The sequence below is a fragment of the Bidens hawaiensis genome, unplaced genomic scaffold (genome assembly GCF_021521415.1).
Source record: "Bidens hawaiensis isolate Kalapana, Puna unplaced genomic scaffold, B.hawaiensis_p1.1 tig00010745_1, whole genome shotgun sequence".
Lineage (NCBI taxonomy): Eukaryota > Viridiplantae > Streptophyta > Magnoliopsida > Asterales > Asteraceae > Bidens > Bidens hawaiensis.
In genome coordinates, this window is record NW_027491825.1 from 673,343 (window position 1) to 686,728 (window position 13,386).

General features: G+C 33.9%; 1 protein-coding gene across 1 annotated transcript; it reads left to right on the forward strand.

The window, feature by feature from the left end:
* Positions 1 to 8,677: 8,677 nt before the first annotated feature.
* On the forward strand, positions 8,678 to 12,700 carry LOC143536220 (uncharacterized). The gene is made up of 6 exons (XM_077030264.1): positions 8,678 to 9,071; positions 10,211 to 10,743; positions 11,170 to 11,374; positions 11,589 to 11,653; positions 11,719 to 11,929; positions 12,281 to 12,700. The coding sequence occupies exons 1-6, from the start codon at positions 8,913 to 8,915 to the stop codon at positions 12,641 to 12,643; spliced, it is 1,536 nt and encodes a 511-aa protein (XP_076886379.1). The 5' UTR covers positions 8,678 to 8,912; the 3' UTR covers positions 12,644 to 12,700.
* Positions 12,701 to 13,386: the final 686 nt, after the last annotated feature.

Genomic DNA, 13,386 nt, shown 5'->3' on the forward strand with positions numbered 1-13,386 from the left:
CTTTAATTCATGTTCCCCCGCCATAAATGTTTTTATAAAGTTGTTTGTATTTATTATATATATATATATATATATATATTATATTATATAACAAACGTATTAAAATAGATTTTTATTAAGAGATTTAAACAAGATATGTATTTATATTATATCTAAATGATTACACATTAGTATTATGATTATTCACTTATATATTTGTATTTTGTTTATTTAGATAATTATAAGTATATTTTATATCAAATTTAGTTACTTAAGTTATTAGTTTATAAATTTGATTATATATATATCAAGTAAATGAGGGAAATTTTATAAATATTAAAAATAATGACTTTAATACATAAACGTAAAACGATAATATTAATCGTTACAATAATAATCCATACATAAAATAATTCGTTCAGTCAATAATATTATAATCACAATACTTAACTCAAATCATCATAATCTTAATTTATTAAATCATGTTATATCTTTATAACTAATTTATATTATATTATTTAACTAGGAATCCTTGACGATATATCCCGAAGGATTTATCTTTCTCATATCACTTATATTTTGTTCATCCGATCAGGTGATTAATCACTCCTGTTAGGGCCCAAATTTTATAGTCGGATCTATGCTCAGGATCCCGAATATGTTCAGGATTCTCGAATAAGTTTAGTATCCTGAGTATTAATGCTAATAAATAGATATTTCTCTCTTGGTGTTGATTTATAATTGCAGATATTAATTGTTGATTTAATCCATGCGAAATACACGGTTGGTGGTTACATAAAACGTGTGGAATGAGTTATAACCGCTGGGATTAAAGGCCAATTAATGGTTAATGGTCAATTATTGACTATTATGCTGAAATCTCGCACTTATGGTTAATATTAGCATGTGTGGGACCACGTTTGATGAGTAAATCCCAAAAGAATCAGTCAAAGACGTGGGATGAACATTGAAGAACGTGGATAGACTCAAAAGCAGAGTTCCCCAACGGCTATATTGGAAGACTCTTTCAGTTCCGGGATACTCGGAGAGTTAGTTAAGGATTTCAGCCTATCCCGCCGATACAAATATTCTGAGGATTATACTTCGGGATATCCAACTGTCCTTCATTGTTCTATTTATTTTGCAGATAAGACCACGTGTTTAATATGCTAATATGAACGTGGGTTTGCAACGGCTAGTGCTTAGACTTCATCAAATTAAACGTGGGCAGCAAAGGATAGGTGGAAGACTTAGTCTAGGGTTTCCGAATTTTCGGAATATATGTTGTAACTTTTTCTTATTTAAACGAGCTGATAGATACGCTTAGAGCACACTCTCTCACGACTTAGCTACTTGCAATCACTGTAAACACTTAAGCACTCGTTATTCTATCAGTTGCACCACTTGTAATCATCTTTTTGTCACTAATAAAGTTGACGGTGATAGTTTTCACCGTCCGGGGGTTTTTTGCGCGTGAGATTATCATAATCACGTACCAATCCGACCAAAGATTACGTTCTTAATCTTTGACCGAAGCAATTCGACCAAAGATTACGTTGTTAATTTTTGACCGAAGTAATAATCAAGGGTTTTTTCCCTCGTAATCACATCGTTATGTTCAATCTTTTTATCATCAAGCACTCCACCTCACGCACTAATTTGATCAAAAGTTGCTTTGCTAATTTTTGACCGAAACAACTCCCATTTATACTTATTTTTAAATCCTTTTGGGGACATATGCGTATTTACAGTATTTATTTATTATCTAGTATTCAAAACTGCAACCGTTTAATCCTTGTGTGTATATCAGTTTATGCCTAACTTTCTATTTGCTTACTTTCTTTACTTGAATACATTTCGGAGAGGTCCGACATACTCACCTTATAGTATGATCATACGACAGTCGTAGTGGCGGCGTCCGACGCATTGACAATGGTTTCACCGACATCTCATTCTTGGTAACCAATGCCCATTCGCATGGCAACGGTTGAGCCCTTTCTTTGGTTTGATTGATTGTTTATATGCTATGGTTTAACTGTTTATTCTCACAGGAACAGTTTGCATCTTTCTTTATTTATTATATATTATTACTATTGGGTCTTAAACTGGTGTTTTACTCACTCAACATGTGTTGTTAACAAAAATATATTTTATATACATTTGCAGGTTATCATCTTGGTTGCTTAGCAAGATTAAGATCACATAGAGATGCCCTTTTAGGATACAAACTTAATTGATCATTGTTGTAATTTCTTTATACTTGATGTACTTAACTGTAATTGTTTTATTTAAATAAATTAAATAGATATTGTCATTTATCAATTTGCATGATAGTACCTTAAGAGCTATGAGCAATCAGCTCACGCCCCCGCATTTCCGCTGTAGGTTGGGGTGTGACACCTGGGTGCAACCACTCTCTAAATATCAATTACTCTTGATAGTCCTCCTTGACTGACCCTACATGTACTAAGCGTTTAAATGGACATGGGTTCCCGAGAAGTTTTTGTCTCGGGAAGGTCGACCGTAAATTGACGAAACTTGATTTTATTTCCTGAAAACCATGTATTTCTTGTTGACTCATCGCTTCAAGAACAGCCCCTAGGAATCCAAGCAGAAACTTGTTCATTTGTTTTGGCAATTTTGGACTTTTCTTTTCTTGATTTTAAAACTGTTTTTGGTGAATCCTTAGACTTTTTAGTCTTAGGATCCTTTTTGATTTTATCCTTTTTAGTTTTTCAAAACGGTTTTCTCTTGTGTATTACTTTACTAACTTTGGATCTCACATCCATTTCACTGGGTTCATTATCAGATTGATTAGTCCTTGAATCAGGGCTACTAAAAGCACCTTTTGGGGACTAACTAAGCCGCCTTTGAATATCAAGTTGTTGCTTGAACCAGTTCTTGCATTGTCTTGCAAGGTTAGAAGTATGGCCACACACAAAACAAAACTTTCTCCTAGGAGAGCCATAGAACTCATCAGAACTATAATATGGTTGGTGTGGTGGGAAAGATGACCCTTGGAAAGGAACAAGATTGTAAAACCCATTTGATGTGTGACCCCGATCATCAAAAACATTAGTGTAATATGGATCAACAAAATTTTGTTGATAATAACCATAGTAGTTGTCATCAAAATAGTTGTATGACTGAGGACTTAGTGAATGATTAGTTGTTTGAGAAAATGATCTTTTATTTGGTGGCACATATTTGCATGAAGTACTCGTTTGATTATCATTTTCAACACTTTGCTTTTACGTGAATTATCCTCAGGCTTACAACTTGATGATAAACAACTTGATATGTTCACCTCAACAGGACTTTTATCACTGAAACAATTTTCAACAACAATTTCATCAAAGACAGTTTCACAATCACAATTCATGTCTATTTCCTCCAACCCCTTTCTTCTACACAACCTGTTGAACAAAATAAATAACCACCAGAGCTAACTAATGAATGAATGGGATCAACAATTTTGGAGACAGGAGGAACAAATATCTTTGGTTTTAGTACATGACCAACTCCAAAGACCATTTCGTCCTCGGGTGGGGTATGGAAACTAAAGTGAGTTAGGTTAGTGTAATTCACATTGAAAGGAGGTGGAATAGCTGTGTGATCATGGCCTATACCTGTTTTTTGCTTCACCCCAATCTGTGTCCCAATAATCCCATTCAATTTATTAGAGGCTAACTCAAATCTTTCAACGACTATTTTTCTTTGTGCTATGTCTAATTCTAGATTTTCAATTTTTGCATTTAACTCTACAACACTTCTTTCATGAAACTCAACTAGTTTGTTAGACTGAAACAATTTCTCATTTAATTTAGCCATATCATTATTGTGAGTTTTAATCTTAGTGGTAAAAATCTTTTCAGCCTTCTTGTAATCATCATTCTGACATTTAAGGCTAAGATTTTCATCTATTAAGGCAACATTATAAGTTCTATAGTTCTCAATTTTATTTATACAAGTTTGAAAGCACAAGTGTGTGTGTACCCCGGGAAGGATAAGACTTGCTTGACTGCTTCCACATGCAGCACACTCAGGGATGATAGGACTTGCTTGACTGCTTACACCCGCAACACTTGTCTCAACTTTATTTTCTTTTGACTGATTTTTTATTCGGAGGTTGTCATCCATTAATTCAAAAGACTTGATGGTAGAAATCAACTCTGAGAGTGTTATGGTATTAAGATTTGTGGTTTTCTTAATGGTAACCACACTAATGTTCCATGCGTAAGGAAGTTAATCCAACAACTTCATGTTGATCTCAGACAACTCATAGATGATACCAAGACTTCTCATTCAGTGACGAGTGATTCATATCTATTGATGATAGAGGCAACCGATTCTCCTTGAATATGTTTAAACATGTTGAATTCTCCTTTTAAAGTGTCCTTTTGACCTTCCCTCATATTCAGACTTCCTTCAAGCTTAGAATTATAAGACATTTTTTTAAAAGAAAATATTAAGTTTTTTTAGTTTTTTTGGTCAACGCTCAAAGTCAACGGTAAAAGTCAAAGGTCAACGGGTCAACTCGAATGACTTTGACTCAATTACATTACGTTAGAATAGATTAATTAAGATTTTTTTATATTAAATTAGAGAACATGCTAATTCGATTAGAGAACATGCAAATTCGATTAGAGAATGCAAATTCGATTAGAGAACATGCAAATTCGATTAGTGAATGCAAATTTGATTGCAGAACATACAAATTTGATTAGAGAACATGAAAATTCGATCAGAGAATATGCAAACTCGATTAGAGGCGAATTTTTTTTATATATTTTTTATTTTTTTTTAAGATAACACCCAAACTAACAATAAAGTCTAAAGAACTTTAGACTAGAAACCACTATATCAGCCTAGATCTGAGTTTTTAAACTGGATCTGAACCCGAACACAAAACCAAAAACACCAAAAATTTAGATTTGATTATTTTCGGGTATCTCTAGAATGTAAAGCACTCCAAAAGTAGTGAGTAACACGAAAAACGACCTCAAATCTAACACAAACTAAGATCAAATCCTGAAAGTTTGATCCGAAAACCACAAAAGTTGAGCCAAAAGCTCTGATACCACTTGTAGGTTCTCTTTGTATAGATCTAACAACTTTATTTTGATCAATCTGTGTTGTTAACTAGCGGAAATCGCTAACAACACCCGGATCTTAGTTTGTATAAACAAAAGAAAGAAAGATAGAAAGTGGAGTGTGTGGTGGAGAGAAAAGTTCTCTCTTTATTTCCAAGAGTGTTTAAAAATGAGACGGTGGAGAGTTGTTGGAGAAACGGGGTAAAATGGTCTTTTATTTGGTCCCCATTTCTCCATGTTTACATAACATGGATACAAAATAAACGTACTGAGGTATGTAATACATTGACTATAAGCAAATATAAAGACATACACAATCTTAATACTAATATAGAATATTAGCCCTACAAAAGATGATCTGAATAGTAGTCGACGATAGCAAACCTCTCTAAGTTTTCATACCTTTCAAAAACACCATAATCAATTGCGCAAGTTTTAGCACCACCTGACATGACATCATCTATAGGGTATCTACCAACTCTTGAATACCTGTCCATACACTTGTCGTACTTTGATCCATAGTTTTTGCAAAATTGCAGAAACGAAGAACTCGATCGGTTGCCTTGAGGAAAATGGGATATCTCCATAGAGAAAAACTTCAGATAATGCAAAATCGATCTCCTGCTACTTAGTAGGGAAGGTGTGCACAATGATAACCTACGACAAACACAAAACCTGAACATCCTTCTGATGCATGAAATTAAGATAAACTAATATTACTTTACACACGTTGTCAACTGCACCGTTGAGGTCTTCATGATCATGATGATCAAGGACCCGTGATTAGATTATAAAGTAAGAAATCACACAAAGACAACACAAAGCATCATATTGATAATAGGATTTACATACCTCCTCTCCTTTCGAGGTTCCACCTGTCGAATTCATACACGCTACGGAAACAACTGCAATTTGCAAAAAAAAAAAATTTAAAAAGAAAAAAAACCTTAACAGGATCCTCATGTTGTCTTATAATAATAACCCGTATACGGCACGGATAGAAATATATAAATCTTCAAGTAAACACATATTATTTCAAACGAAAAGATTTTTTATTTGTTTTTTGAGACAACATGATTCATAATTGTAATTCATGTTCATATGGAATAAAAGTATCGAAAGACCAACTTTCAAAACCCGACTTTACAAAATAAATTTTTTACAAACTAAATTTATACTTTAAAACACACTTTTTATAAACTAATTAATAAATATTTTCTTATAAACCATATTTGTTGTTTTGTTTGTAACTTTACCTTGTTTATCTAAAATAAGCATTTTAACGTCATAATTTTTCACTCTTACCAAATCGTAAAAACCGGCAAGCCAGCCCGGGGGGGGGGGGGGGGGGGGCTGGGTGGTCGACCCAGTCCGACACCTCGCTTGGCCTAATTTTTTTTAACAAATTATTATATGTATTTTTATGAAAAACAATGTGTATTTAATGTTTAAACTTAATTACGTAACAACTAGCTTGGTCTAGCGTCAAAAGGCGTTGACTCCCAACCAAAAGGTTGTGGGTTCTAGTCTCATTTGAGACATGTTTATACAAAAGTTTTTTTGTTTGAGACATGTTTATACATAAGTTTTTTACACGACCCAAATTATAACCAAGTATGCCCATTTAAAAATTAAATTGTTTAAACCCAACAACATACTCCTTTTACTTAAGACCCAAACTATTTTTCGCCTTCGCCCCAAAATATTTTTTGTCTTCTCGGAGCCGGCCCTGGAAACCGGGTCTCTCAAGTATACGCCAACTCTTGCTAGAGACCGACGTTGACTTTAGTTAATGGTCTTTCCAAAATAAAACGCTAACATAAGTTTCTTATCTAAAGACGTTAGACTACTATACGAGTAATATAAATGTAATAACCAATATTAGTAATATACTGCCACAGGGCCACCATACATCTATCATCCATCCATTTTATGGAGTTACTGAGTATATTACTAATATTGGTCATACAAACCAATCGATCATTACTAGATGTGAAAAAAAAACGGACCCGATAAAAATATTTAAAATCGGTTTTTTTTATATCCGGATTTTTAATACCTGAACCCGTACCTAACCCTACCCGTAGGGTACGGAGGTATGCATTTCAGTACCAAAACCTGTACCCGGAACTGATCCGATTTGTACCTGGTAATACCCGAAACCCGAACCGGTTCCATACCCGAACCGGGTTTCACAAATACCGGAACCGGGTCTTTTAATTACCCAATCTATACCCGATATTACCCGAAAAATACCCGGAAAAATAATCCTAAAAGGTGCAACCCCTTAAAAAATATATCCGAAAAACAACTAGAAAAAACCCGAAAATAGGGTTTTTTCAATACCCGAAAATAGAGTATTCAAATACCCGGTTATATACCCGACCCGAACCCGATATATATGGTATGGTTTTTAGAGACAATACCCGGACTCGAACCCGAACCCGACCGGGTTAGTCAATACCCGGTCATACCAGAACTCGATTCCATACCCGAACCCAGATGTTTGAAAAGCCTAATTTATGCACCTCTACTGCTAGCACCTCCTTGTTGTCAGTGCTGCTACTCTACACCTCAACCACCAACAACATCACCAACCACCACGCCATTGTTGCCACTAGCCTCCGTAAACATATAGTGGGTGATAACATTTTGGTATTTCTCTTTGTTCTTAAAACGACTAAATTCAACATGGATCCATTTTGGTCAGAATATTTTTAACCAAGACCATATTAATAGTTATTTAAAATGACTATTTTAACCCAAACTTTTTGCACATAATATATTTGGCATTTTATCCAACCGACCGCTATTTTGCAATGCATGGATCAAAGAAATAGTTAAAATTGAGTTCGAGGGTTCTTTATTCATAGTCTCGGTTTGAGATAAAGTCTTGTACTGATAACTTAGTTAACAAATATATAACTGTATTATTAATTTCTCAAAAAGCATGTATATTTAGAACCAACTGCATATGTTAAGAAGAATATTCATAACAAGACGCTAAGAGGTTACAACTACGTACGTACCAAAATTATATTAATATCATTATGTTTCTTTAACCAATCATCAACACCAATTCTAACCTTATAACACCTATTGGCTATTAGAAAACCAAGAAAAAAGACATCGATGATCCCAAAAAGCATTTATAACATAAAGATGATGTAACCTTAAAAATATGTATTATAACTCAACCTTATATATGTTTAGAATTTTACTTATGTAATAAAAAACTTTTAGCTATGTAATTATTTATTTTAGTATCCTGCATTATGTTAGCTGGCCAGATATGTTTGGTGTGTTAATAAATACTGTGATTTATATAAGATGTCACGATCGAGCTTAAACCATATATAACTTCTTTAGTTATTTATTTTTTAATCTTGCAATTTACGTTAGCTACAACTATAGCTGAGATGTCACGTTAAAACATTTAATGGTTTTTTTGAACTTTTGCGTATAAAAAGAAAAAATATAGACAAAAAGTAATTTTATTTTTTTATTTCTAACTTTATTAGTTTGATGGACCATCTTTAACCGTTTCCTCATTAAGCTTCACATGATATTTGTATCATAGCTCTTAAATCCCTTTAGTACACATTTTAATGCAAAATAAAAGTCCTAATGTTACTGTATGTGGTGCAAGTATAAGATCTCATGATATATCAATGTTTTGGTCACATTTTTATCCATATTTGCGTATACTTAAAAGTTATCCCCCACCATTAAGCCCAAGCTAGGCCATGCTTGCTTTCACATGTAAATTCAATGGCCACAAACATGATGCATTTTGCATATATATAGATTGAGTGAGAATATACTCAGCAACTTACAAATATGAAAGATTTGTATAAAGATAAATGTAGAAACATAAACCGGCTTAGGCCTAAGCCAACGGTCGGTCATCATAATAATGCCATAACATCGTTGTTGATTCTAGTCGCAAGCTTTGTTTCCATTTGCATGTTCTTGATGATTGCGTGCTGGATATGCCTCGTAAGTCACCATTAAACCCTATAACTTTCTTTATGAATTCTTGTATTCACTTGTAAAATGACGCATAAGTACTATGTAGCGGTACTCAGCGGTTCGGTTAACGATTTATTTAATTTGTTCGGTTTGATTTGTTCAATAATGAGATTTGTGTACCCCTAATCGAAAACCAAACTTAATCGAATTCGGAAAGGGGGTAACTAAACCCATAATCAATTCAATTTAGTTTGGTTTCAATTTGTGTTCCGGATATGAACATTCGTTAAAGGCCATAATAAACAAACACAACATATACATCCTAAAAACCAAAAGTTAAAGGCCATAGGAAAACATCTAAACCGTTAAATAATCTTATACATACAATCATAAAAACCATCCTAACCATAAAAGTCTTAAACATAATAGAACATCCAAAATGATTAATAGTCTTCAACAGTTAAAGATAGAGTAGGTCTAATACGGATTTGGACGTTGGACTACATATTATAAACAAGCTTAAAAAGAATGAGCCATATACAAAATAATTAGCATAGATCATATTTAATTAATTATTTCAGTTAACCGAATAAATCGAATAGTCATTTAAAAAAACAGATTTGTAATTTGAACCGTCAATCAATTTTGTTTCGGATTCGGTTTTTTCGATTACGGACGTGATTCAGTTTTTGTTTTTTTCTGTTTTATTCTGAACACCCCTAGTACTTTGTGGTCCTTTTCTATCGATCATTGTTACAGATGTGAAAGGGTAATGCCATAGCTAATCCCCCCCCCCACACACACACCAAAAAGAAAAAAGAAAACAAACATGATTTTACTACATCAAATGACTGTCCAAATATAACTCAAACGGTCATTTTTATTAACAAACAGTCAAACTTTAAAAATTACTGGTAAGAATGGCCTTTTGAACAATATCCAGATGAACATTCTAACCATAGGTGATCTTTGAAAAATTTTGGTCAATATGATTGTCCAACCTTTTTCCGAACGGTATGGGATAAATATAAGATATTGTGTGTATAGATGACTCTGGTGTGAAATTCTAATACCACAAATATATAGTTAAAACATATTCATGCACTGATACAGATCTTGTCCGTTTTATGTTATAATCTAACTAGGCTTTCTTACTGTGCATCTAGTATATGTTTTCAGATCAGCCCAATTTGCAATTTAAAACCAAAGCGATATATGAGTTCCCTCTAGAATGTTTGGCATGGAATCAAACACTATCATGTCCCAAGAACTTCCCAACGACACACAAAAATATAAACCGTTCATCGGTCTACACATGCCCTGATTACTTTCGTTGGATCCACGAAGATCTACGACACTGGAAAGCAACAGGGATCACAAGAGAGATGTTGGAGGTAGCGAAACGAAGTGCACATTTCAGGCTAATAATTTTTGAAGGAAAAGCATATGTTGAAACCTTTAGAAAATCAATTCAAACTCGAGATTTATTTACATTATGGGGATTTCAGCAGTTGCTAAGGTTGTACCCCGGAAGGATTCCTGATCTCGAGCTTATGTTTGATTGCGATGATCGACCGGTGTATAACATAAACCAATATTTCAAGAGGAGGCCTAATCCTGGGCCTCCTCCGCTGTTCAAGTACTGCTCAGATCCATGGAGCTTAGATATCGTCTCACCCGATTGGTCTTTTTGGGGATGGTAACTAACTATAATCTTTATTACTTATAGACTCTTTTAATTCTATTGCGTTCGTAAACACATATAATTTATAAGTTGAGCTCTTGAGTTTTTATAATCATAAATTCAAGTGACAAATTACTAATTGATGCGCTTACACGTAAATGGTTTTTTTTCTCTCTCTCTCTCCTTTTTTCTCTAAGGTTCATGATTTATACAAATTTTTTTTGAAAGATGAACTTCAAAAAACACACGCGAAAACCACCCAATCTCCAAGATGGAGAAAATACTATTAGAAAAGTGAGAAAACAGTAACACCATCAAATTTTCAAAAATTACTAGTTAATGTTATGATCTCATGCAATACATAAAATTGTATATATTAAATCAAAATCATTCAAGAAACACCCAAATGATGGTTGGTTTATATTGTATTGCATGTGATAGGCCAGAGACAAATCAAAAGCCATGGGAAGTGACACTGAAGAATATTAAAGAAGGTAACAAGAGAGTAAAATGGAAGGACAGGGTACCCTTTGCTTATTGGAGGGGTAACCCTGCTGTCTCCCCTATCAGGGCTGACCTTATCAAGTGCAATGTTACTGCCAACAGTACTCATAATATTGACTGGAATACTCGTTTGTTTAACCAGGTACGCACTTATTTGATTTTATATATTTCAAGTCTAATGTTAACTGGGTGATGATGGGAGACTAGACGAGCATGTGGTGTTCACTAGTTGGATCCTTGAACTAAACGGGATTTTTCTTAAGTTAATCAAGGGCCTAGCCTTAATTTACTCGTTATAATCTTATGGTCTTCAATCACATATATTAAGTTTAATACTTGATGGCCATATAAAACAGGATTGGATTAACGAATCAGAGCATGGATACAAGAACTCGAATATTGAAGATCAATGTACTTACAGGTAGACATATATACATTGTTGAATGTTGCAGGATATTAATAATTGATAGATTCATGAATGAGCAGGTATAAAATATACATAGAAGGTTGGTCATGGTCTGTAAGTGAGAAATACATATTGGCCTGCGATTCGCCTACGTTATATATCACCCCGCATTACTTCACTTTCTTTACAAGAGGGATGGCACCACTCGAGCATTTCTGGCCTATTTGGTCCACTGACATGTGTAAATCGCTTAAATTTGCGGTCGAGTGGGGCAACAATCACACTTCCAAGGTAAAACATTCACTTCTATTTTGCGCAAAAGCTATAACGAATTAGTGACTGACAAACTCTGGCTGTTATTTCGTTCAAAACACACTGGTTGAAATGCTGGTTGCTAACGTAGAGACATAAATTCAGGTCGATAAAATTGTTGGTATAAGATTTCGGTTGCCAAAATCAGTTGGGAAAAGGGTTTAAGCGACCACGGACAATATAGATACTTTATTTTGACAAAACTTAGTTTTGAATAAAATTTATAATCGAAACATAAACAATATGCATTTAGAAAATAAATTATGTATTCAATGAGAATGTTAAAATTTATTTTGTTTCAATGATGTCTTAACTACATGAACCCACTAGGCTCAAGAGATTGGTGAGGCGTCAAGCCGGTTCATTCACGAGGACATGAACATGGACTACGTTTATGACTACATGTTACATTTACTGACCGAATATGCTAAGCTTTTAAAGTTCAAACCTACCGTCCCTCCAAATGCAATTGAGCTATGTTCAGAGTCAATGGCATGCTTTGCAGACGGAAACTGGAGGAAGTTCATGGAGGAATCACTCGTGCGGTACCCTACAGACGCTGTCCCATGTACCATGCCTCCACCATACGATCCCTCGACAATTAAAGCTATCATAGACAACAGAACAAGCACGATAAAACAAGTTGAAATGTGGGAAGATGAATATTGGAAAAATCAAAGCTTGAAACCTTGATCCATTTTTCTTGTTTGTCTTTAATGGCTTGTAACTTCCGAGTTCCAACGACTTTAAATTATGGTAGCCATTATCATATATTGTTTCAAAGTGAGCTTTATTGTGTAAGGGGTTGATTACAAGTTGTTAAATTGGGTCACACTTTGTTGCTAACAAGTGATTAAGTGAAACTAAAAAGTTATTGATGATGGATGCATTAGTGCTATATATATATATATATATATATATATATATATATATATATATATATATATATATATATATATATATATCTAAGAGTTCATATCTCTATCTATTTATATTGTTTGTATTTTATTAGTAAGCATAAATATTGTATTTTGTTTCTCCTTTCAGTTCTTTCAGGAATTTTGTCATATCGATCAATCTCATTTTTAAAATGGGCTCAAAATATATTGAAGCGTTTTCCATATACTAGGAGGTTGACAGAACATATATGAAAACGCGAAGTTGACCCATCACCACTTTTTCCAAACTAAGATAATGCTGCTCTCTATTATATGGTGTCTTGATGTTGTACATGTTTGATGACTGATAGATAGATGTTGTTAGAGTACGTTGACTATGAATGCACGAAGTAGATCAAGAACTAAATTATGCATCCAACATGTTTCAAACACATCATTAGCAACTCCTTGGAACTTCAACACTGGAGAGAGAGAGATAATAGCCTAATGCTTAGAAGACCAAGAAGTGGATCTATGAGTATTTGGACAACAATAAGT